The sequence below is a fragment of the Bombus bifarius genome, unplaced genomic scaffold (assembly GCF_011952205.1).
Source record: "Bombus bifarius isolate JDL3187 unplaced genomic scaffold, Bbif_JDL3187 scf7180000007979, whole genome shotgun sequence".
Lineage (NCBI taxonomy): Eukaryota > Metazoa > Arthropoda > Insecta > Hymenoptera > Apidae > Bombus > Bombus bifarius.
Window position 1 is genome coordinate 1,934,359 of NW_022884364.1, and position 25,325 is coordinate 1,959,683.

The following is a 25,325-nucleotide window of genomic DNA, read 5'->3' on the forward strand; positions in this document are numbered from 1 at the left end:
CGGCGAACGAATATTGCAAAGGGGGCGTAGAAAAACTGGGTAAAAGAGAAAATGAATCGGACAGGGAAATGCGAGCAGCGGAGTGACAATAAAGCACAAATCATTGTTTTATGAATATTCAGGACCGACCGCGAAAATAACGTCGTTGGAAGAGATCGATCGGCATTTCCTTCCTTCCTTCATCCTTATGCCGACGTTTCAAGCTCGCCTTATGCAAATGCACCTGCTATGTCACACCCCTTCACATCTCCTCCGTTTACGTCTCCCTTAACCGCACCTTTCAGCTCCTTCCACTTTCTCGAGAAAATCCTGTCCGACGTCAGAACACGCATGCACGCTCGCGATACTTCGCAATCTTCTTACTAAATGAATCCAGACAGGTTGTCGACTGAAGCTTCGCTGACACAATGCCGACTGAAGTTTATCTCTCTCGGATAACTTAATGTCGATGAACGTCATGATAAGATTGCGTTGCAGGAAATCGCGTTTACATTAAACGAAACATCGCGAATGTTAAATTCGAAGGACATTGAAGGAAGATTGATATCGATAGCTTCGGTTCCTTGTAACAAATGAACGGGCGAATAGACTATATTGGTAATGCGCACCTGTAACAATTTATTTCAGAGCAACGTGAGTCGATGTGTAATATCGATTCTTGATGAAAAAGAAAATCGAGCGAAGAAAAGTGGCGAGTAACGATCTCTTTGTGGCCAGCCGAATCAGACGAAGACCATGCTACGTACATACCTAGTAGCAGCAGGAGGAAAAGGAGGAGAGATGATTGTTGGCTTTTCCTCGATTTATCCGCCGGCTATAGGAAATAAAATTACGAGACTTCGTTGGAAACTTTATAAGAGAGAAAATAGATTTCTAGACCCACGCTCCAAGTGTCATCACATAGTTTTTTCAATTCCCTTCACCTGCAGAAATACGACGTATATATTACACCATCCATCGACTGATTGTTCCCGTTTATAAATTATTTCGAGTAGTCATGAAACTTTTAATGGAAAATGAGGTGGTTTTGTACAGGTACGATATTGAGTAAAGATTAGTTTTTTATTCCTAAAAAAAAAAAGAAAAAGAAAAAAGATTGCAGCAAACTTATTCGCACGTTGTAAATAGCGGGTACTGACGATCAACATTCGTGACGAATGACGACTTTATTCGACTCTCTGTTCCACGCACTTTTACCCTGATTTGGGAGTATATTTATGGTTTGGCGAATTTACACGTTGCGATTTGTTACTGGGTGCGATGACATAATTCTTTGTTCCGAGAGAACGCGCATGTAGATAGTAAACGCAGAAACATTCACCTCTGTCCGCCACAAAAACATCGAAAAATATATTAAATTAATTCGTAACAAATCTTCGATCAAATTTAATAGGAGAAATATTAGGGTCAAATGATTCTGAAAATTTCCTGTTCGATACTTAATCGTTCGCCGGAGGCAGGAATTAAATGTTCGGTCACATAGAAGTATCGCAGAAAAGACTTTTAGCAGTTTCAAGCCCTCGAAGAGTTTTAAGGTGTTCGGTAGTTGCGAAACCTGCGGGACTCCTAACACTTGCGAAAGTTTCCGGATTTTTCAATCTCGACAAAATTTAAACCGTTCTCCAAGCACCGCCAGTGTAAACGAATCGTTCATTAGGATTGATTTTAGAAAACTTTCAATCGGATTACGCAAAGCAACGATAAAGAGAGGACGGAGCAAAATTCGATGAAGTTAAAAACCTATAATCTTCGAATAATTTATGAGCGACAATGTAGGTCGTTTTTACGTGGTCGTTTGATTAATGATTCTTCAACGATATCGCTCTATCAACAGTAAATTCTTAGGCATGACTTAAAACTACCGCTTTCACGGGGTTATTAATCGACAACAGGTGCAGAATATAAAGCTTGTTAATGTGCCGCGCAATTCCCGTACGAATCCAAGAATCGGCGCTTAATTTTTCGGTGAAAGCTCGGGGGATGTTCGGAGCGATAGATATTTGCTGGGAATTTATAGTCTCTTTGATCCGGAGAGAATCTCGATATCGGAACAGAAAAGATCGAAGAATCGATCCCTTTCAGTATCCCTGGAAGCTTCGAACAAACTTACGATATTCCTCGCATCCGCAGAGGTCACAGGTTAGGTAAATAATGCTCCTTATTTTGGACGGTAGCGGATAACCTCAGAAGCTACGAGACTCCATTCCTGTGTCAGCAGATTTTCGACCTGGAAGCTAAAACTGTCTGAGTTTCGGATATGAAATATCGGTGACGGAGCTTAACATAGAACTCTCACAGCAGCCAGGATATCGGATATCGCGCCACAAATGTCAGCCCCTCATTTTCCAAACGAAATCCTTCAAAACTACTTTTCTCGTGAACCGAAACAAACTCGGAGAAATTGTCCTATATATACGGTTCGATTATTTTACCACGAACAAAGAGATTGTTAAATAACCAACGGAATTAACGGTTATAAATCAAGAATTTAAAATACCTGGCCGAAAGCAGAAAACGTATGAAACTTGCAACGATACAAGAACGAAACGACGAGAACGTTCCGAATGCGAAAGTCAAATGTTTATTTAGCCTTCCCACGGGAACTGAGTTTTCGGTTTGACCTTGAGCTTTTAATATCAAATATTTATTTAATGAACTTTAAGCTTTCGACTTGACGTCGAAATTTCAAGGTTAGGCGCTTAGTTATTTGTGCTTTCTACGAAACCGAAGTATTCAAACATATGTTTCCTTTTTCTCCGCGAAAACTGTAATTATGCTATCATGGTTTGTACGTTGTACCTTGTGCTATACAATTTGTGGCTCCTGTATTCTTTGCTTCCTTTCGCGAACATTTCTTTTCGTCGGTTCATAAAAAAGTAGCAAAAACTTTTTCGATCAAAGTTACATTATACATGACAGGGTATGTTGCGAGGCCGACAGTGACAACTTAGTAACTGTACGTTTTATCATGAAATAGTGTCCAGGAACTTTCTGCTTTTCGCCTTCCTGTTTGTAACGCAGGTAGTTTGTTCGGTTTCATTGGTCTGACGAATACAGAATTTCTCACGGATCTGGTTACGTATTGTTATAAACATTTCTGTATATTTATTACTTCCCTAAGCCTAGTTTAAAGATTAGTTATATTGCAGTAGATATATCGCAATTAATCAGACATTCTAATGACGTAGATAATAAGAAAAGAGAAGATTTCGTTATTTACTATATTGGATTTTCCTGCATAATAAATGAATACTTCTCTGCTTTGCAATATTCACTAATATAGTCGGGAATATTGTTGGGAATATTCTGCAATATTGCCTGTTCTCAGTACACTTTTTGTGATACTTGACAGAGTACAAAAATATGAGATATTAAAATTTATACCTACGAACAGCGTTTGGGTATGGCGATGAAGTACAAGCATGTTAGTTGCAAAGGATAAATACATGTTTCATTATTTGCAATGAGAGAGTTAAACTTGTAAGCGAATTTAATGCTTTTAGTTTTGAAGCAACGCGTATTACGTGAATTACAACCCTCTTTAATTCTAACAGTATTCCATTTGCTTTACCTTTATTTCTTTGAACGAGGAAGAAGGATTTGCATTTTTTAAATGAATAAAAATCTCTTTCTGCTCATATCGGGTACATATTATGCGCATAAATTAATTATAAGGAAGTCAGGAGGTAGAGTCAAATTAAATTATGTATACTTTTTCCTCATATTCGCATAAGCTTGATCCTTTGCCGGCCAGCCTACGCATAGAAATAAACGAGTCGGTTACCTGCAAAGTAAACGTGTAAGAAGTTCACGCGTGGAAATTAGATTGCGTAGAATTAAACTCGATATGAAGGAAGTAGTAACACGAAACTTATGGGATGACTAGCAAACGTCAATTTCGACGGCGATCGATCGACGAAGCATCGAGCTTCGAAGCGACTTCTAGCGTTTATACCCTGCAGACCTGCTGGAAACTTGTTCAAAGAGAAGCTGCAACATCATTAAATGGTGCAAGAGAGCGACAATGGCCGTAGCGAGACGATAAAGGTGATCGTACATGGTGCTCTTTCAGTCTTCGCCTGCCTTTCTTTCTTTTTGCGGTCGTCGTCAAGAGAAAAGGATGGCAGAGGAGAAGAGACAAAATCGTTGGCTGAAGCGCGTTCGCGGCGAGGGTGAGTATCAATTATACGGGTGCCTCCCGTTAAAGTTTTCCGGAAATTCGCGTAGTAAGTTAAGCCCAGGGACAGTGGAACTCCCTGGAGGGCGAACAATGCCCGGAGGTCGGTCGCTTTTGCATTTGCATATGAATTGGGGGAGCGCCTGACAGCCGTAGGTCGCCACCTCGACTACCACTCGCAGCAGCCGCAGAGCACAACCAGTCAACCTCTCTGCTCGCCTTCTCGTGCAAGCCATCGTGGCCGGCAGCGACGAAAATGAGCGTGTGCTGCCATTAGGAGGTGAACAGTTGCCCACTGGATAGTTCGAATTATCCCAACGTTGTCAAACGGATACTTTGTTTGGCGGATTGTTTCCTTTCCCGTTTGTATGTTGTTCTCGTTCGTTTTTGGTACGTTGTTGTGTCTATGATTTTGAATTACACCTGGTTCACGCAGCTAGAATCAAGCTCACCGTTTTTCTTGTCACCTGAAATTGTCTTTGGAGAGGAAAAAAGAAAACCGCTCATTCCATATGATTTAGAACTACCAAGAAATTCAATTAGGGGAAATGTAAAGAGTAACGAGTCAGGGAAGATGGAAGAGCGGGTAGATTTATTACTTAGACGCGCGCGTACGTGTGTTTAAACGGAGAAATGTCAACACCATCGCCCATTGAAATCTGTATAGAATACGATTGTGGAGAGCGTGGAGTAAGAGTTAACGATTCTATGTAGCCTTCAACGTTTACCGGAATGTGTGATAAATTTTATTGCTTGGCGACGGCTGTATTCATCGTTTTGGAACGCTCACTAAAATAGGCGAGTAATACTCCGTTGTAGTAAATACGCAATTTCGAGTGCTGGCTTGTTAGTAGCGAAACATAATATAGCTTTTCGATATATTTTCGCGCCGTGCTATCGGAAAACGCAAATTCCGATAAAAAGGAAACACGAAAAGTCAGTACAGTTTTCTAAAAGTTTAATAGGCTACCACGGTTACAAACTTATACCACACGGCAGACTCATCGATTATCGTACTGTGTAATTTTATTCCAACGGCAGGACTGCACGGATAACGTAACCAGCAGAAGGTACGGCTAAGCGCCTTCATGCATATGTACCTTTCGTCAGCTCTCCGAATTGCACCAGCCACGGCGATGCACTTTAAAGACGATACACGCGCGCCTCGAGAGACGAACATCCGCAGAATATGCAGAGAAGAGTTTACCATTCATTATTCGAGCATGGTTCCGTAATATCCGTGGAATCCTGACAGTGATTACGCTAGCGTGCAACTTCCTGTTGTACCGTGTACCGGATGCGCCGGTTTATCGTGTTTTCGGATCGGCCAGAAGAAACGTATTCCAGAGATTGCTTTTTACATGATACGATATTGTAAAATCCATACGATATCTTGCCACGAGATTGTTCTACTAAGCATTTCGGAAAATTACAATGCGTTCCTTTCTAGTTTTCTTCGAGGAAAACGCTTCGCCTTACGAAAGATAAATTCGAAGCAATTAAGTAGTAACCGAGCAAACAGGGTAACGATGAAAGTAAGTACAAGCGCGGGTGTTTCTTCCAAAACGAAAACCGAACTCCTGGCTCCTTCTGCGGCGTATCGTGGCGAGACCACTGTTTACAACCCGCGATAATCCGAGCCGGGTATTCGTAACTTCAGCGTTGCCATGAAAACCAATTAACCCGGCGACACCAGTGTGACCCAAGCGCCAGCTATCAGCCTGTAATCGGAACGCTTGGAAAATTAGCAAGGACCCGGAAAATGCTTCGGCTCGTTAGCGAAACCGACGCCGTGAGAGGTGTAAACCGAAATGTCCGAACCATACTCACCGGCAAAGATTCGCGTGAGAACGGAACGCTGGAACGCATCCAATTTGTTCCATTACACCTAAAGTACTAGTGAAATCTTTCACGATTCTTTTTACTCTATCGTATCAGCCAGTTTCTCTTCGTTCAATTTCCTAATCGTTTATTCGACAGAAAGAGATTTGTTCTTCGATTTTCCAGAAGAATTAATAACATTGATAAAAGAGAAAAGTATTGCTATCATTTTCTGAAACTATGAATATTATATTGAGAAACAAGTTCCTTCGGATTTCCCTAAAATCATCCGAAATCAGATGCATTCGTGCAAACGCGGTCTATCAAAGTATTCTATGATCGTTGCATCAGAAGTCAGGACCGGTTTATCGAACGTCGTCGAAGCAGTAGCAGGCAGCGGGAGGATGGGATGCACGGTATCTTCGTTGTTTTGGAATTTCAAAGCACAGATGGAGGTCAAGGAGGAATTCTGGATACCGCGTCCGTCTCAAAGGTACGGAATAGATCGTGACCTATAAACGAATAGAGGTTGTCGACGCCTTGGCAAGCGAGATGGCGGTGAGGGTGCCGCGTTCCTGATTTCCCGTGAAACCAAAAGAAACAGAGGCAAGAACGTCGACGGAACGAAGAAAGAAAAGGAACGACGAAGAGGTTAGTGCACCTTGAAATTCTCGAGCAAACAGAACTATTCGTCTTTCTCTACCTAGAACTATCTGCTTGGAATTTGTTCCGAGGATACTCGAAACGTAGTCATCATCTCGTGGAGGGTTCGTTACGATCAACTCTTATGTATGCGACTGAGGATGAAAGAGCGTATCCACCGCGTTATGTAGACAACAGCCACGACGTTAATCTCGGGATTTACCCCTCGGCTTTCAGCCTCCTTCACTACTATCTGTTCTCGTATCGCGATATTACCTGGTAATAATCATTGGTCTTGTACATAGAAGAGAACATCCGCTCGCATACAACACTGCTAGGCTTCTACTTTCGATTCTCCCCCGTTTCGTTTCCGTCTCTTTCTTCACGATGTGCACATTTTACCGTGCAACTGCATGGCATGGTGCGCTCACAAGACAAAGGGTTCGTGCATCTGGAAGATGGTTAGGTACTTGCGCTTTCCAGCGCAGTGCTGATCGCGTGACTTCACGTTGAGGCAGAGAATCACGGACTGCTTTACGACAGGAGCTTTTTACATTGTTTGGCGATCGATCGATTTCGAATATTAATTAATATTGACTTTCCCGTGGAAGATAGGGATCGAGAACCATCGATGAGTACACGCTTGAAGAAAATTGAGCCTTTAGATAGACCTCGTTTAATTAAAATAGATCGGCTATATATGAAAAGTTTTAAGTGGCGGGTCGGGAAAGTCATCGAGCCTTCTGATCTCGATAAATTCTTTAATAGAATTCTCCCCTGATAAATAAGTAAAGAAAACCTGCGCGCAATACGCATGAGCATCGTTGAAGCTGGAAATAAATAAGGCGGAAGTAAGGAGTATCTGGAAATATACCTATCGCTCATAGAACGCTGTGATTTATTGTGTTAGCTGTGCCAATTTCTCGTTTGAGAACATAGGCAGGGAGCTGTATTCCAAGAGCTCGTCTCGTGGGATTGAAATATGAATACGATTCTAGCATCACGTGTTTGCGCGTGTAGTAGGAATTCAGAGGCACGTATGCGTCGTATGTAGCATAAGACACGAACCAATGAAATTGACAGCTAAGCATCGTGTTTCGCCAATAAAAAAAATTCTACGAGTTGCAACATACCGACGAATTAAACGAAAGTGGGTGATTAACCATCTTATGTAGCGTAGCTCGAGTCGAAACTTGCCATCAAAGTTACCTCAAAATTTAATATTTCCTCAATTATCGAAAATAGTCGAATATGGTCAAAGGGTATGATACCTTGTTAAGCGTGATAGTTCTGTTAAATTGCAAACTGAAAAATAATAATCAAGGGAAAGAAAATTACCGTGTCGACGAAGCGATATCGAAGCAAAGTAAACCGTTGCTGCCTCTTGAGTCGGTTCGTTCGTTTTATTTCGCTAGAGTGTCGTCGGCAAATCTTATTTAAGGCAGATTTATCGCTGGCCCAACCCTGAGATCGAGCTATGATATTACGCTGGACTCGGATGCGCTATTCACATCGCGACTCTTCGGCTCAAAAAGTGTCATAACTCAAAAGCCGAGCGCCTCTTCGAGCACTTCCGCCGCTCCAGCACATCGTGTGCCAAAATCCATCCTCTTCTCATCTCTCTGTCCCGTTTCTCCGTCGACGAGAATCGTCTCACTCCACGACAGACCAGATAGAATTCTGTAGTTTTTGTTAATAACGTAAGGATCGCTTACGGAAATAAAAAAATTCCCCTGCTTCCTGTGAACGTTATTTCTTCGAACTCTAATGCATTGACCGCGAGTTTTTTACATAACGATATAACCCGTCGAACGTGAGAATGGTAACTTTTTTGTTCGTGAATTTCGACGTTAGTCTTCGAGATTCGTAGAAGCTGTATCTCGGAACTTACTCCGCAGATAGTTCGCCATACGAAGAATCTTGATTAACTCGAAGCTTCTTTATCCTGGTATACATTAAGAATAGAGATTTACCTGTATCTTTGTTGTAGTAAACGGAACTTGATTTGTGGTTCTATGTTGACGATTACGTTGAAACGTGTCGCGAACAGAGCCATGCTAGTGCGCGTATTTAAGAGGATGCATAATACGAAAGCACACGGAACCGATGGAGAAGCAGCTTCCGCAGCGCGACGTTGAGTTACGATATAATCGCATTTCTATACAATCTCGATGTAAGATGGAGTTTCAGCCGAAATGGAGCATGCGATCGCGGCAGAGAGCTGTTTCCACGAAGAAAGTCGTAAGGCAAATTCGTAATGCAATCTGTAGGATCTATCGTGCATGACGAGCAGGCGATGCCATGATCGATACGCGTGTGTCGCCTGATTGAAGAAACAAATGCCTTTTGCCGGAGTTTCATTTTTTCGTACTCTTTCCCAACGAATTCCATTAGTACGACCGGATTGGCTAATGTGCGCTCGAGCGAGCATCGAGCGACGCTTTTTGCGGCCACGGCCCGCTTGAATAATTGTGTTTTGCAACGTCTGCAGCGACAAAGTTCCGGGCATGGATCCAAAGAAGAATTAAGCTGAGGGAAACTTTTAAAGTGGACCTATAAAAGGAACAATATCATCGGGCCGACCTATTCAGTTTTCGAACGATCGCGGAGGAATCGTATCGATCGTTCGATCTATTCTATCTGTTTACTGAAGTATAGCACGACCATTCGACAGTGATATGGCTTTTAAAGTGAGTGTGCATCGCGTGATTGACCATTCTTCATTTTTTGTCTAATCGTGATAGGCAAACCCAGAATTGTGAAGTGGCGCGACCGATCAATCGTTTCGTACCATTTAATTATAGGTCGGGACGCTGGTACGCTAACAGAATTGTCCTGTCCTAGCCTACCGAAACTTCTATCGATTCCTCGTGACATTGGTTAATCACTTTGTAAATTGGAAATTCTTTCCAATATGGGAACGTTTCGTTCTTTCCGAGCATTTTCAAAATAATTCCTTTTCCAGGCTTTGTTGAAATAGAACATGAACAGTATAGTACCTTCACTCGATTTTCAATAAGAGAAAAAACAAATATTTTTGCATATAACTGATGCAAAATTAATTGTTTTCCAACAGATTTCTTTAACGGCAATTCTGCTGCTGTTGGTTTTATTTCACGAGAAAGCCGACGCTGGCGGTCACGCGCACTCTTTTCAACATTTCCACGGACCCGTGATAGGCGATGCTCGAGAGGTGACTTGGAAAGACAAGCACGGTCACCACGATCATGATTACGTGGCACATCCGCACTACGAGTTCTCATACGGCGTCGAGGACCATCATACTGGCGATTATCATGGCCAAAAGGAGCATAGAGACGGTACGTCAAGCATAATCTGGAAGAAAATTAATCTCTTTCGCTGTTGAAAGAACACTTGCGACTTGTACGCACGGTGAACGCAAAAAATAGTAATATAATCAAGTTATACCTGTTACGCAGCGATAAATTGCGATGCAACGGCGAGAGGCAAGTCGACGAACGTATAACAAGCGGTAGAACGAATAGAAAAGCAAAAATAAAAGTGGTAACGCGATCTTTGACCGCGCGAAGGAAATATCGAAAGAAACGTTTCGAAGCATCGCATTTTGTTTCCAAGCTGAAGTTTTCCCTCCGGTGTTCGTCCATGGAAAATTCTAGAATCCTTAGGTCGCGTATTTTAATTAGTTTACTGCGATTCGAAAAGCGTCCCGAGCTCATAGAACGCTTTGGAAAGTCGTCTTCGTTTGCACACTCTTTTGAACTCGAGAGTTTGTCAAGTTTTCTAACATCCACGACTTCTTCCACTTTCGTTTCTACGTAATCGGCCTAATTAAAGCCAGACGGTGGCCTACATTAATGACCCTCGAATGTCAAAAAGTCGAGGAGCTTGTTTCCAGCAGATAGTTTAATAGGTACCGAGCAGAGACACTGTCGAGTGACTTCGAGTGATTTTTAAATTCGGTGCGACGAGAAATTGATGAGAATATTTCCAACGTACATATATTCTGATACGTAGAAAATCGAAATATTTGTTTAACGATACGCACGCGATACGCATGAGAAAGCGACAAGTTTCCTTTTTCAACGTATCTTCTTGGCACGACATGTCTTTAAAGTTCCTATAGTTTACGAATCTGTCATTAAGTAAACGCGGCCCTCTAATAGAGTTAACAAGATGGTAACATTATACGGGAGAAGTAATTACTTATCACGGATCTTGATTCTCAAGGCAACGTCTCTTAGTTTAATCATACTTGATTGCAGTACCACGTAAGGATTCATTCAGAGAGCTTTCAGGATCACTCGGCTGGAACGTTCAAAGAAGAATATCAATATCGCGAGTTTGACGCTCCCGACCCCATCGCGACGTGAAGCACACGTGGCTTCATTAATTATTTGCAGAGAAGGAAATTTACGTTGAAAATAATCCGCGATACGATGTTACTGCTAACGAACCTATTCCGTTTTCACTTTGCCATATTAATACGCTAACTAGCTATACCTCAACTACGAATGGTATCTCTGCGCGAGTTTGACATCTTTGTACTCTAGATATGCGCCTTAATGTTTCACAGGCAAATTTAAAGACAATACAACGAAACGAATGCGTCGAAGCGAAGTACTTCCAGCAGCAGAAGATATTCGATAACTGTGATAACTGTTAAGTAAAACGATAATTCTTTCGTACTCAGCGTGTTACTTCTTGCCATGGTTCTCGAGGAGCATTAAAATATTCACATTCCCTCGACAAAATCGATTTTTCTTCTCGCTGGTGTCTTGTGTTTACATAAATTGTAATTAACCTTCTTGAAAGAATTAATTCTTCAGCTACTTTTAGTCGAGAATAAACGAAAACTAATTTTCCATTTACTCGCTTTGGCAGTAGAGAGAACAGGCCGCCGGCGGTTGAGCGTAAAATTATTTATCGACTCTCACTACATGATATCTACTCGTTTGCATCCGATAATCATATTTTTTTGCTGGTGCTTTACAGGCAAAGAAGTAGTCGGCGAATACACAATAAAAGAGCCCGGCGGAAATATTAGAACGGTGAAATATCGCGCTGGAAAGGATGGATTTTTCGCTCACGTTCTTAACAGCAACGGTAACGACCATGACGTAGGACACCACCATTAAACGAAACGTTGTTTCATTCATTACCAAAGATTTCTTGTTACGTTGCGATTGTTGTTGTTATGCAACGTTGATTGTTTCGTTTTTTTTTGTTGCACTGATTAAAAAAGAGAGAGAGAAAAAAAGGTAAATCGAAACAGTTGCTAGTTTAATTTGTTCCAAATCACTTCCCCAATTAGCACCGGGAGGGTCCGATCGCAGAAATTCGGAGGCCGAATCGAAAACCGATGTGTGTGGAAACCAGTGAGCGGTACTGTGATTCCACGGCGACCGATGTTTTTAACGGAAGTGACGTTTACTGATTGACAATCCGATCGTCACGGACATATGGATCTCCCCTGTGATTACGTATCTAGGCTTACCAGAAACAACGATCTGTTGCGATGGTTTCGCGTGCAAATCGATCGAACGCTTTTGGAAATTAATGAGTCTCTTGACTTCAGACACCATTACACCGTTACGATATACGATCGTTTAACCAATTTAAAATTGAAAGAAAACGTTATTTTTTTTTTCATATAAGCTTCGTGTAAAATATATTTTTGTAGAAATCTGAATGGTGTTTCTGAAAGGACAAAATAGCGAAAATAACATCTAATTGCGGTTAAAGTCGTAGAACGGATTGACTTAGTTTGAAATACCACACATTAGCGACACGCGAAGTTAAATGTAGCAAATCGATTCGCAAGCAGCTGAATGAAACGCACTTAATTGCGTTTAAACACAATGCCTTTCGACAACAATGTGTTTCGACTACATGCATATGTTTGCGTACACGATGTCACTGGCGGTGCACTAATTTCGTTCGTGAAAAACGATTGTGCCGTCCATCACGTTAGGATGAAATACGCGGCAAAAGAATTGCCGGAAGCTCTTACTATCGAACGAGTTCTCTCAATTTTTGTATTCAATGTTTTCCGACACAGAGGACGGCTATATATCCTCGTAAAAGAACCGGTTATGATGACTGCAACATGCGTTTTTCATAGTTTTCGCGGCTGCTGTGTGTCGCGTGCGTTCTCGTACTTAACATTTCCCGTACAGCGTTAACTAGATTACGTTTTGTGTAAATCCATCAGGCGGAACAACAATGATCTAGAACACAGCAATAAAAATGTTTCTATATAAATTGGCAATGGTCGATCGACGAAGGAACAATCTACGACGTAACTACACTGTGATATTCCTGATACATGAAAGGTATCGCTAAAAGGTTACTATTAATCAGTGTAAGAATATTATCAACGTATTATTTTCTTGTTATTAACAAGTATTTTGCTCTATTTAGATCTTCTAATGATGAGAGACGATGATAAAAATGTAATGGACGTTTCCGAAATAGTTAAACGTTTTCTTCTAATTATAAAGAGGAGAAGAGATCATGCAAATTCAATGTCGTCCGTTCTTTGAAGAGACAAAGTTACGAACAACTACGACGCTCATTGTGCTTCTGACTTTAGTTCCCGACTCTTGTTCTTCGTTTCAAAGTAACAAACAACTTTGTTATAATCTTTAAGATTCCAATTGCAATTGCAGTGTACGTTGGCTTCCGGAATCCTTAAATTATATCTTCGTTAATGAAAGGGAAGATGGTAGAAATTGATATATACCTCCAAAACTGCTGTGCCATTGAACAATTTCTTTGGCGCAATTAACAGAAAGCTTACCGTTGCAATTAGTAGGGGATTGGCGAAACGTTTGAGGAATACTCTGTATTTCTCGCAAACATACGCGTTTCGTTGATGCAACTCCCATCCTCTTTCGGTAGACAATGATATTATATCCCGCGAACGTGGTTATACTATAGAATACTAAAGGGGACGGATAATCTTACACCGGCATGGAGAAAGTCAGGAATTAACAAACTAAAAAATGTACGATCCGTGCTATTCAACAAATTAAGAAACATGGATATAACAATCGTGGATGAAACCACTCGAGCTAATAAACGAATAATATTAATTTAATGATAAATCGCGTCGACAAAGTAACAATGAGATAATAGCGTTGTGACGATATTGTGGTGAAACAGTGATTCGTCGAATTAATTATTCATGCTGACTTAAACGTTATCCGATGTTATATTGTAATTACGTCAAATGTCTCGTTTTCTCGTCACAAAGAATCCACGTTATGAAAGCAAAGAATATAAATTATGATTAAAAGGACGGGAATATTTTTGTTGGCAATTTTTAATTGAAATTTCTCTATTTGTTCGCTGGAATCGCGTCGAAATATTCCTATGATTTCAATAAACGTCCGACAAGATTAATGGACAATTGTTATCGGTAATTAATAGTGTTCATCCGTATTTGACGGTCTATTGAAATTAGTTATCATTGTTCCCCTGTTCTTTGTTTTATCGCTCCTTCGTGCACGGAATTTTCTTTGTTAAGGTATTCCGGAAAGCAAAGTTACCGAACAATTTTCAGTGTACTTTCTCGGACGAAGTAGAAAACCAATGAGATGGAAAACAGAAGAGAATGAATAGAATAAATATTCCTTGCATGTTGCGCTCTTACGAATCATTGTAATTGGTTATCAGAGAAATCAATTTCTTTTGCCTCGGCAGAAACGTAGCTGATATGAGCGTCAGTGTTTGTTCGAATTTTATTTAATTGTACATTTTAGCACTTTGCTTGTACAATTCAAATATCGTAGTGTAAAGACAGTTTTCTCAATTTAATTTTATCTTAAAACTTAGTTACACTAGTTTGTCGAAGCGAACTCAACATGTTCTCGGAAAAAAGGAGGAAAAGAACACTTGTTCTTTCGTCAAGATACCAGCCGCCTCGAGCTTCCCAAGAGGCAGTGAAACATTCGATATCAGAAAATGATGCAACCGATCAAGAATCTTTCACGACATGCCCTCGTATACTTCGCGTAACCTGTAAATCTTGCTTTTTACATACGGATGAGCATTCACTTGAGAAGCGGAATACAAATTACCATAGAAACGGATGTTAGGAATTCATTGCACACGTTCGTAATTTATATTTTGCACCGGCTGATTCGAATCTTCGTTGAAAACTGGCTGATGACGGTAGCGCTTTACCCGTTGTTTCGTCTAACAAAAGGAAAAATTAAAATCAAAATATTCAGCTAGGCAAATTTATTCAGAAATACACCGTTCTCTCATTTAAATTACGAGATAATTCGTAGGGCAAGGTATTGTGTTCTTCTCTTTCATACGAGTCGCCGTAAAATTCGAACTTCATTCCAAGTTATTGTGTCGTGGTTTCTTCCAAGTTTAAAGCCCTCTTGATTTAGCGATTCTTTAGTTTTTCGAGCACGGCCGAGAAACAGCGGAATGAAGATTTGTTTGTAAAGGAATGAAACGCTTTACTGTTCACGCTTCACGCGGTATGTTCGTACCATGAATCTTACACAAGTAAGCTGCCCCTTCGTTGTCCATAATTCCCCTTCATCTCACCCTAACTTCTTTACTAATTCCGTTTCTTCCATCTTAGATTTTCGATGTACGTCGCGTTTTATAAAGTGCAACGAAAGGAGATAAGGAAGAAAAAGATATAAGAACGTCATACAACAGTGCGAAACAGCGCGCCGTAAAGTTTAGACGCGCGTTTCCCTCGTCAAATACCAGCATAGCTTTGAATGATCCAAGGAAGTACGACTTCCCCTCCAGCTTCCGCTTTGTGAAGTTTTTTAAATTGTATCTTCTTCACTTTTCGCCACCAACAACCCACATATGAAAGTTTGATCTGAAATTTCTAAACGTCTTATTGTGAACGGTATCCTACACAAATGGCAAGAGTATAAACTTCTCGAAATAAAAATAATAATGGAACAACAGAGATAACGTACAGAAAGAGAAAGAAAAGGGAGGAGGATGGAAGAGTTAACAACTCAAAGAAAAAACGTCCGGTCTATTTCATTTTTTAGGTGGAAACAAAATAGGATTTTACCGAGCTAATTAACCGACAATCACAGGCTCAAGTCGGGCATCGTCCTTAAATCCGTGCTTGGCTACGTGAAACTGATTAATTTTAGCATTTCATTAAAAACTTCGCGTCGTGCGAAGAAACGAAACAAAAGCTTCGTTTGCGAACATAAATATCGTCCTTCTAAACATACGTAGTTCCGTGTGAGCAGAACAAATTTTCATATTTCAAAAATGGCTTGAAACATCACCTGCGTGAAACAGACGGCATAGTTGCATATTCATTTCTGTTTCGTCTATGTTTTTTACACGTTTTACACGTTTTATGGATGTTCTTTCATTCGACGTTTCAACAGCACTGGTAGTTAAAATTCAAACACAAAGACCCGAAGCTTTTATGATCTAACAATGTTGACCAATGTTGGCTAAGGTATTACATTACACGAGATAAAAGTACGGACAAGGTAGCAAAATATTCCCTACCATTCGGCAACTCCATTATTCCTGTATCGTATTCATCTCCGTTTACATGATTTCTGTTACTTCTACGTCGTAAAAATAAAAACGATAGAACCATTATAATTGCCAAAATTCCATTATCTCCAATGAAATTATGAAAACGAATTTATAGTTAATCGACATACTGTAATTACGATACAGCTAATGTGTAAAGTTTAATTAAACGTTTCGATGTATGCAATGTGTGTACGTCGATACCTGCGAATCGTTCGTATTTCATTCTCATACGTCAGTCATAATTATAGAAATGATGAAAGAAGAAGTCATTAAGATAAGTGGCGAGCTTAATGAGCGCCGGGGAAAGTTGAATTGATCGAATTGCTCGTGACAGGACGGGGCCCGTGATAACGAGCGCCACTAGAGATATCGCGTGGGATCGAATTTCCTAGGAATTCTATATATATAGTATATCAAGATCCAGCGTGCGAAGCTCGAAATATCGTTCCCGCTAATTGTCGGTTACTCTTTAGTACAGGAACGGGTCAGTTCTAAATAAATTATGGCGGAACAGACGGAAAATCGATTCGGCTGGAGCGAAAGCTCATCGTCCGATTCCGTGCGTCGGCTTCAACCCTGTAACTTGCCGTTTGCCGATTGATGGCTGCCTCTTCTGTAGCGTTTCGACAGCCACGAGAAACGAAAGCGTCGCGAATAGACGGAATTGGATTCCGGTGTAGTGATTGCAAATGCGACTACACCCGCATCCTTGTGATTCTGTCGTGCTCCCCTGGTATTCACAGGGCACCTCGATTTTCAACTTATCGATCCGATTCGCTGGCGGGTTTAATTTTCTTCCAGCGTCATGCTTCTTCCGTCGCCTTGGCGTGCACCGCTGTCCAAGTACCCCATAAATATGTTACAGCTACACGGTCAAACACGTTTTTTCCCTGCTGACAGCAGTCCATTGATGTTTCGGCGAGAAAGTCTAGTCTCCACGAGTACATTCACCGCTCGCGATAATCTTCGTGCAACTGTGTTTCCACAAATAGAACGAGAAAGAATTTCACAGCATACGTTTCATGTTATTGCACTCTCTTAGGATTGCTTAATTATTATCTTTTTTTTCTTTCTTTTTTATACGTGGGGAAATCCTCATGGACATCCCGCCGCTCTTCTGGGAAGCGACGGGGTAGTGTCGGACTTCACCGACTAAGACCTTACGGTGGTCCGCCTGACGCTCAACAGGGGTGCCCCGGGACTAAGAAAAGGCAAGAAGAATAAACCAAAAAGACGGAGTTGATTAATTACGCTTGATTGTTATCTAGTCGCAGTTTGTTTCGACGATAGCGCGCCAAGAATAACCAAGGAACACACTTACCGAAAGAATAACTCGATACTCTTGGTTAAATCGGAGAACCAGGTCGACAGAAATACATGTGTTACTTTCGAAATTACGCTTTCACATAATTTTAAACCGGGTCAAGTTGGAACGGGGTATACGGTTCACATGCAGAGGTTCGTGCGTGGCTGTTTACTCAAGATTTTCGGGCCGGTCGGTTCGCCAGAAAGTTTGCCCGCGTTGCAATATTTCTGGTAACGTTTGCACGAGCCGGCCGCCAAGGAACCAAGAACGGAGTCCACTTTGGAAAATTACTCGTAGATCATAAGAATTGTTCGACCATAAACCACCTCTATATGGTCACGTCATAGGGCCGAATAAAATAAGAAATGTTCCATCTGTTTGTATAGTTTTTACCCGAAATTGGCATTGCAGCATAGATCGAAGTCGCTGTATCTCTCAGATATATCGAAAGCTGTGACAGAACTTTTGGTACCTCTTTATGATTAAAGAATGGATCCGATATTCTATGCTCTCGTCTTTAAGCACCAGTTATTCTTCCGATAATCGAAAATAACGCGTAAAATCTACTGGAAAAGTAAGCTTCAGAATTTTTGAAACGTTATTTCGGCTCCGTAGTCGGAAATGGAGTTGATCTCTGCTCTTGATGGTACTGAGAAAGAAGCCCGATGTAAGAAATTTCATCGCCTTCCGACGGATAACCGACAAAGTTGCACCTAAAGTCTGTAGCGATATAAAAGAAACGCAAAACGAAGGAACGGGTGTACGAAGGGACTACGCGGAACGAATGATAGGATCGAAGTTCGATCGCGAAGATTAAACGAGGATCGAAAGGAAGCCGGAAGCAAGCCAAGGGTGCAAGTCTGCCCGCAAAGTGAAACAAATTGCCGCGAACGAGCCCCGATTCGTCGACACAGTCGTTGATCCTTTCCCTAATTCCGTCATAGAAAATCCGGCAAGATTTTAAAGTCGATCTTCGATTCTCCTCCAACTTTCGGATAATCTTCTTGCGTTCTTTCGAGTATCCGTGAATTGTCGAATTTCGTCTTTGAGAACCGTAATTTTCTACTCGATATGCTTTACCGTAGAAATGGTCGAAGGGTATGATTTAAACGCTAAACGCTAAAACGGTCACGTCCCGCAATAACGGCCAGTATCAAAAATCTTGATCGCGAGAACAGCTTAATTCTCACTTTTTCGCTGCGTTTCCAGCAAAAACCTCCGGAAAGGCAATTAAAAGTTCCAAGCTGTTTACCGGCGGGCGAGCAAAAGCCGTGAACAGGTAAACAGAGAATTAAAGTTTCCGAAACGAAACGGGTTCGCCGGCTAGTGCTTAACGAGGACTCACGAAATGCGTCTTTTTAAAAATCCCGTAATTATGAAAACCTTCGTTATAAACTCCACCGACCAATCGTAAAATTTTAATGGTGCCACTTGGATCTTTACTCTTATTAATTTGATTTCACGCGTATAATTATCGCGGGAATAACGGCGCTGGCGGCGGCGCGTCGCTGTGTATAAATGAGAAGCTTTATGCACGACATCGATCGGGTTCCAAAAACAGAGAGATATAGTCGAACACAGTGAACAGATTCCGCGTTGTAACGCTTTAAAAGTATTTCCTTAGTTTTCTCTTATCGCCGGATGCCAGACCGTCATTTACGTTCACGGACATCGAATTTTAAACATCGTTATCAAGTCTCTTCCTTTAGTTACTTCGTGTTATTATAGAGTCACAACGTTTAATTGCTTCTTCGCGTGTTCGTTTCTATTCGATGAAACGATGAAACTATCGACGAGTTCGTTCCTACAATATTGATAGGTCGTTTGGCAATCGTGCCGAACTTATTTGCAGCAAGACTTTTTGCACGGTGTCCAACCCCGATAACGATCGGATAATGCACCATCCGTGGCAGAGAATCGAATCTAGAATCGGAAGTTTGAGATCTTAATCTACTTTTAATATCCTGCGTCTGAGAGGTCTCCCGTAGCTCAATGATCGCGGATCAACGCCAAGGAATGGAAAAGTTTGCTCGTTCGACTGGTGAACCGAGAGATACCGGTCGTTCATTTTCTCACGGAGATTGCAATGGAAAAGAAAAGAATACCCATCGATGGAAACCGAAGCTAACTACCCCGAGATCCTGGCCATCCATAGGGTCAAAGAGAAATGTCACGGAGGTGAATCTTGTCGAAACTCCAGACATCGTACCATTCCGTTTTCAACTCTGTCAAGATCAGGGAAATTCATCAATCTTTGTACGGACAATCCTTGTCGCGGCTTAATCTGCAAACGTATGTATCTCTCGTCACGTCTGACACGTTCTACTTTCTAACGAATAAAGTTCTATTCAATTGCGTTCCGATCGATCTTCCACGAATCTTATTAAACGATTATTTGTCTTCCAACTTGATCGTTCTCGCGATATCGGCCGGATCATTTCTCCATCGTTAATAAAATGTCGAGCGTAACTAATACGCAATTAATACCCGGCACAGACCGAGCTATCGATGATTCAATGATTAGAAGTAGCTTCAACTAATTACACGCGTATCGCTCCGACCCTACGATTAATCATTAATTATCCTGGCTAATGAATTTCACGCAAATAAATACGATAACATAGCGAAAAGTTTGATCTATGGCCACAATATACGGAAATAGTCGTACCGATGCTTGCAGTCGAACGATAAATTCAGAACTCCGAGATTAAATATATATATCTTCTTCAACCAAGAAGCAAACACCTTTTTCAGAATAAAAATTCATTACTTTCATTAACTCTGTCGTCGTTTCGCTCGCGCTTACGATACATTTTTGTTACTTGGTCCGTCATTCGTGCGTGTATGTGGGTCGAATGAACGCTATTTCTCTTTCGCCGGGCTAAAAAAGCTTGGTGCATATTAAAGTACATCGCGGCCAACTGCAAATCATAAATCAAAGATTATGTCTAAACCGCGTGCATTTTAAATAGCAATTAAATGTTTTTCCGCCACGTAGAAAATTTAATACATCTTCGTTCTAATTACTTTCCCTTCAGAGTGCTACTTACGCGCTCTTGCGCGTGGTTGCAACAACGCTTCAACATTTTCCCAGCATTTTCTCTCTACATTTTTAATCTTTCCTTCTGCATAGATTTTTTTGTTCGTTTGAAATTTGGTTGACCGCTGTAATAATTTTCGTTAAGTCAGATCCTGTGCTGGTAAGAGATATAGAGTAGGATAGTGTAGAAAAGTTTTGATATACTTGATACAGCGTGTCATCCGCATGCACTCGTTAATTTATGAAACTGCGAACCATCGTTTCTTGAACGAAACCGACCTTCATCTACCTCTAAGATATTTCACGCTTCTCAGACGTGTATGACGAAAATTGTGAAATGGCAAGTTCGAATGGATTCAACTTACAGTCATGCCGGTGTGGAATAGCGTCGATTGAATTCTACTCGAGATCTGAAAAAAGTATTATCAAGACGATAATATTAATTTTCAAACGGCGTATAATATGTGCGAGACTGCGAGATCAATTACTCTTGGAATCGTGTTACAAATTGTTTAACAGCACACACAATATTGAATTTCGACAGACTACTCTGTGTTTCGATTACATTCGAGGGTAACGGAATACATACCTTGTCTGCTTACTACCTAATGTATATCTGCTTACCAGAGATCCTTCATCAGTTGAATTCTAGGGGCGTTTGACTCGCAATATGCACAACGATCTTCAGTTGCAAGTTTACTTGGGCTCCGTTCGTGATGGAATTGCAAGCGAAAACTGACTTTCGTCAATTCAAACGATCTTCTTTTTTCAATACACGCCTTCTTGCTCTCTTTACGTATCGTCCGGTATGAAACCGAATCGTCTGGTAAAAATCAAAGTTTGACGTGGGAAGGTAAAAGCTGAAAGCGAGGTTTGCAATCCGTCATGAAACACCGACTATGTGATAGGTAAACACATACTTTGTTAAACTTTCAGAACACAACACAGTGAATATAATCGCTGTAACGCATCGATTAAATTAACGAGACAAACGAGTGGAACTCGTCGCGTGACTATGACTTTTAGAAGCTGTCTCTCGGTTGTCTAGCGGGTATATCATCGATATGATCGAGTCTGCTATCGACTAACTTGTATCACCTTCGATTCACGGTAACGGCGAATTCCCTCGAGTCTCGGTACCGACGTCTTACTTTATCAAATTTTATGGAATGGAAAACCCGAGTATTTTCTCTGTTCGCTGGACAAGCGGCTTCTCGTGGGGATCAGTGAAACAATTTGTAATATATCGAAAGCAACAAACGGCAAGGAAACGTTGGATTAAATGAAATTGATAAGCGAAACGATCGCTGTCTCTCTCTCTCTCTCTCTCTCTCTCTCTCCTTTTTCTTCGTAGCTGATATTTCTTTTTTCTCTCTTGTCAGAGAAACAACGTATTTGCTTGTGATCGTAGAATCCTTCAGGAAACCACTGCATCTCCAGAGACATCGCAGGAAATCTTCATTACCGGTATAGATAGGAAGAGGAGAAAATCCGATGAAATAGTCGGACGACGGGGCAGATCGGGGCAGGTGTGGAAGTTTCGAATCCAACGGGAGAGAGACTGCGTACACGGGTCTTGCATCAGAGCGTAATAAAGGCGATGAGCGTTCTTTCATCAGGGAAAAAAGTTTTGTCCCGTTTTGCCGCGGGAACTTCCGCGGCGCCAAGAAAATCTAGTTTGTCCCTGAGTGAATATGCATGGAATAGGAAAGGGAGAAAATATAGATATCGTTCTTAATGCGACGCGCGAAGATACGTTCACCAAGGTAAGAAGCAGAGGAGAAAAAGGAAAGAAACGAAAGGAAGAACCGCGTTATCCTTTGTCTTTTGAAATGGGAAACGCTATTTTTATTCGGCTAAATACAACGGAAACATCCCACGGCAAAGAAAGGTAATTTACAATATGGCAAGGGGAAGGTTTTAACGTTATATGCCAGCGAACCAAATGAAACGAACAGTCGATTGTATATCATCGGCGTGCGAACCCCTGAATGATCATTGAATGAGCAATTATATTTCGAAGAGATGGAGCTGGTTTCGATCGAAGGTACGATAATACTTTACTGAACGACCAAGTTAGAAAAGAGAGAAACCAAGGATAATGGAGGAGAAAGAAGAGATTAACGCGTTTTACGCACGACCCAGCATTGTTTTAATTTAATTTTTACTCGCGCGTCTGTATAATCCGCAAGGGAATACTAGCAAACGTTTTCCTTATCGTGTTCGTTTTACCCTGTGTATGGCGTGTTCGTTTTATCGGTATTCTTCTAGTTTCATTACACGTATATACAAACAGTCACGTACCAGCGTAAATACAATCAGAGTTTTTGAAACCAGAAGTGTGGAAATATTGTGTTCCTAGCGTCTGTATTAGAACGCACAAGCTTTTTCAGTCTCTCCCACCTTTTGTCTTCAAATTGGCGCGCCCGTGTCGCTGCAGCCGGAATATGAGCACTAGACGCGTACATTTTGCTTAACTTTACACGTTGTTCTCCTCCTGTATCCTTTCGCTAGGAAGCTCTGTAACTTTGTCGCGCTAAACGAAAGAGTTCAACGTTTTCTCTTATCCAATTTCTTAATTTTGTTTTTTTTTCCGTTTCCAAGTTCTCCCACCTAATCTATACTTAGAGCTTTAACTTTATTTATAATTTGAGCGTATAACGTGGCAAGGTCTGATCAAATTTCTTGTATCAAATGTAAAGTTACTGCATACCGCGTTCAACCGAAACCGTGCACACGGTTATGCACGCTTGAACGAGGATAGGTAAGAAAAAAAAAAAAAAAATCGAGTTGACCGATTCGTCGGTTATTCCATTAACTTTGGTCAGTGAGCAGTAACGAAGCGGGGCTCGGCAGGGAGTGCAATGTAAATTGGCGGTAAAATAAAAAGAGAGGAAATTGACCAGGGGGTGGTGGCGATAGGCAGCGCGCGTATGGAATTTCCGGTGGTGTCCTTTGAGCCTTCAGTGGCGGAATGAGAAGCAAAAAGTGCCGGAAACAGATGTATCCGTGCAGTTTTTGCTTTTTCCTCGCCTCCCTCCCTATCTCTATCTCTCTCTCTCTCTTCCTCTGCCTCTCTTTCTCTCGATCGATTCACCATTTTTCTATTTTTTCCTTTTCCTTTTTTCGTTTCGAAACACGGTGGCTTCCTATGGTAATATCGAGGGGATGCACTTGATCGCTAAAACGCGTAACATTCTTTGCATATAGATGCGATATCTCGCTTTTTCTTTTATGGTGCACTCACCTTCAAACATTCACCTATAGATATACATGCAGAGTGATAAAAGCCGAATTTGAAAAATTTATGTTAAAGTAATACGATATATCTTATTTCTACTGTTTTTTCATAGAAAAATTATTGACTATTACTAATTATTGACTCGTGAATTATCATCACCGTGTTTCTGATAAATATCTCTTCAAAAGATATGTACGATCTATAACAAAGAAATTGTTTCGTAGAGTCGTAAAGCTTCGGTGAAATCCCAGGCCACGAAAAACGATTGCCTTTCCAATTATACAACATAATCAACGATGATGCATTAGGCGATCCATCGTTCCCAGTAGGAACCAGTTGCGAACGAACTCTCTGTTTGATTTCAATCTCTGAAGAAGTAGAACTGAGAAGATATTTGCCCGGTAATCCACAGGGTAAGCGTATCCACAAATCTAATAACGTAATTGCATGATACGAAGAACGAGCTACTGATATCCGTTCTTCAAGGCGAACAAAATAAGGGAAATAAATAACACGTCCACGCAAAACTAGCTTTTTGCTATATAAAACAAATGGTGAATAACAACGTTCGTTCCCATTCATGATCACAAATATATCCGAATATTCGTCACTGATTCGTACAAAACTACACCTGTGTGCTACATATATCTATCTATATATATGCGTGTTCAGCATTCACATAAAATATGTTATCTACGCCAGATAAGATACTCTTTCCACGTCGGCGAGTATAGCAATAAAATCAAACGTAGTAAGCGTCGATCCGTCAATCGATCATTTTACCGCCGTCGTGAACTTTCCCACGTAGATAATACCGTAGAACAGGTAGAAACTTTCCGCATTTGGTCGTCGGTTATCGAGCGAAATGTTTTCGCCAGCTACGCTCTTGTTTTTCCTCTCATCTGTTGTTCTTTGTCTCACAGCAAAATCCACGGTACGTATTTACACGTTTTTAACACGTTTAATTGTACGAACATTAATTACGCACTTTCGGCACGCTTGTACTCTATTTTCTGTTCCATCCACCATAGCATGGTTATAGGAATTCATTAATAGTCATGCAAACTCTGTTGCCTAATTTCAAACAAATTTTCGTTAGATTTCCAGAGAGTATAGTGAATACTTACAACGCACGAGGTAATTCATGACAGCGAGTGTTGCGAAATATTCGTCGGCACGTAAATACAGGCGAGTTAGCGAGGAAAGCAGAGACGTTCCGAGAGTTAAATGTCGTCGGCAGCCGTCTTCTTGCAATTGGTGTAAAATTGGAAAGGAAGGAAACCGTAGGTTCCAGTAGGCGTTGAACGCTCTCCTCGGGGAGCTTTAAAGCCGAAACTTCTCTGGTTTTCGTCGTCTGCATAACTGTTGGTTGGCGCGCGCACACGACCTCGTAAAGTTCTGCGCGTCGAAAGTCCGCTCCCGGTTATCGCGTGATTAAGCTGTTTATGCGGCCGATATTACGTTTCCGGGTCACATGATTTTAACAAGGCAAGTTAAATAATAAACGAAAGAACCGTCCTATCTGACAAACTTTTAACGAGAACAACGAGACAAGCGGCTGGCCAAC

At 41.1% G+C, this 25,325-nt stretch overlaps 1 protein-coding gene across 2 annotated transcripts; it reads left to right on the plus strand.

The window, feature by feature from the left end:
• The first annotated feature begins 8,679 nt into the window (after positions 1–8,679).
• LOC117204703 (cuticle protein 7-like) lies at positions 8,680–22,603 on the plus strand. 2 transcript variants are annotated; one of them, XM_033442338.1, is made up of 4 exons: positions 8,680–9,330; positions 9,717–9,960; positions 11,615–11,725; positions 21,929–22,603. In XM_033442338.1, exons 1-4 carry the CDS (start codon positions 9,319–9,321, stop codon positions 21,988–21,990), a joined length of 429 nt encoding a protein of 142 aa, XP_033298229.1. In that variant the 5' UTR covers positions 8,680–9,318; the 3' UTR covers positions 21,991–22,603. The 2 variants fall into 2 exon arrangements, with proteins under 2 accessions (XP_033298229.1, XP_033298230.1); XM_033442339.1 differs by lacking the exon at positions 21,929–22,603 and having other exon boundaries at positions 11,615–11,891.
• Positions 22,604–25,325: the final 2,722 nt, after the last annotated feature.

What these genes read in the sequence shown, in the direction of transcription:
- LOC117204703 (XM_033442338.1), top strand. An exon ending in CCAAAAGGAGCATAGAGACG is followed by an intron (nt 9,961 to 11,614) that starts GTACGTCAAGCA and finishes GGTGCTTTACAG; the next exon opens with GCAAAGAAGTAGTCGGCGAA. An exon ending in TCACGTTCTTAACAGCAACG is followed by an intron (nt 11,726 to 21,928) that starts GTAACGACCATG and finishes TTGTGATCGTAG; the next exon opens with AATCCTTCAGGAAACCACTG.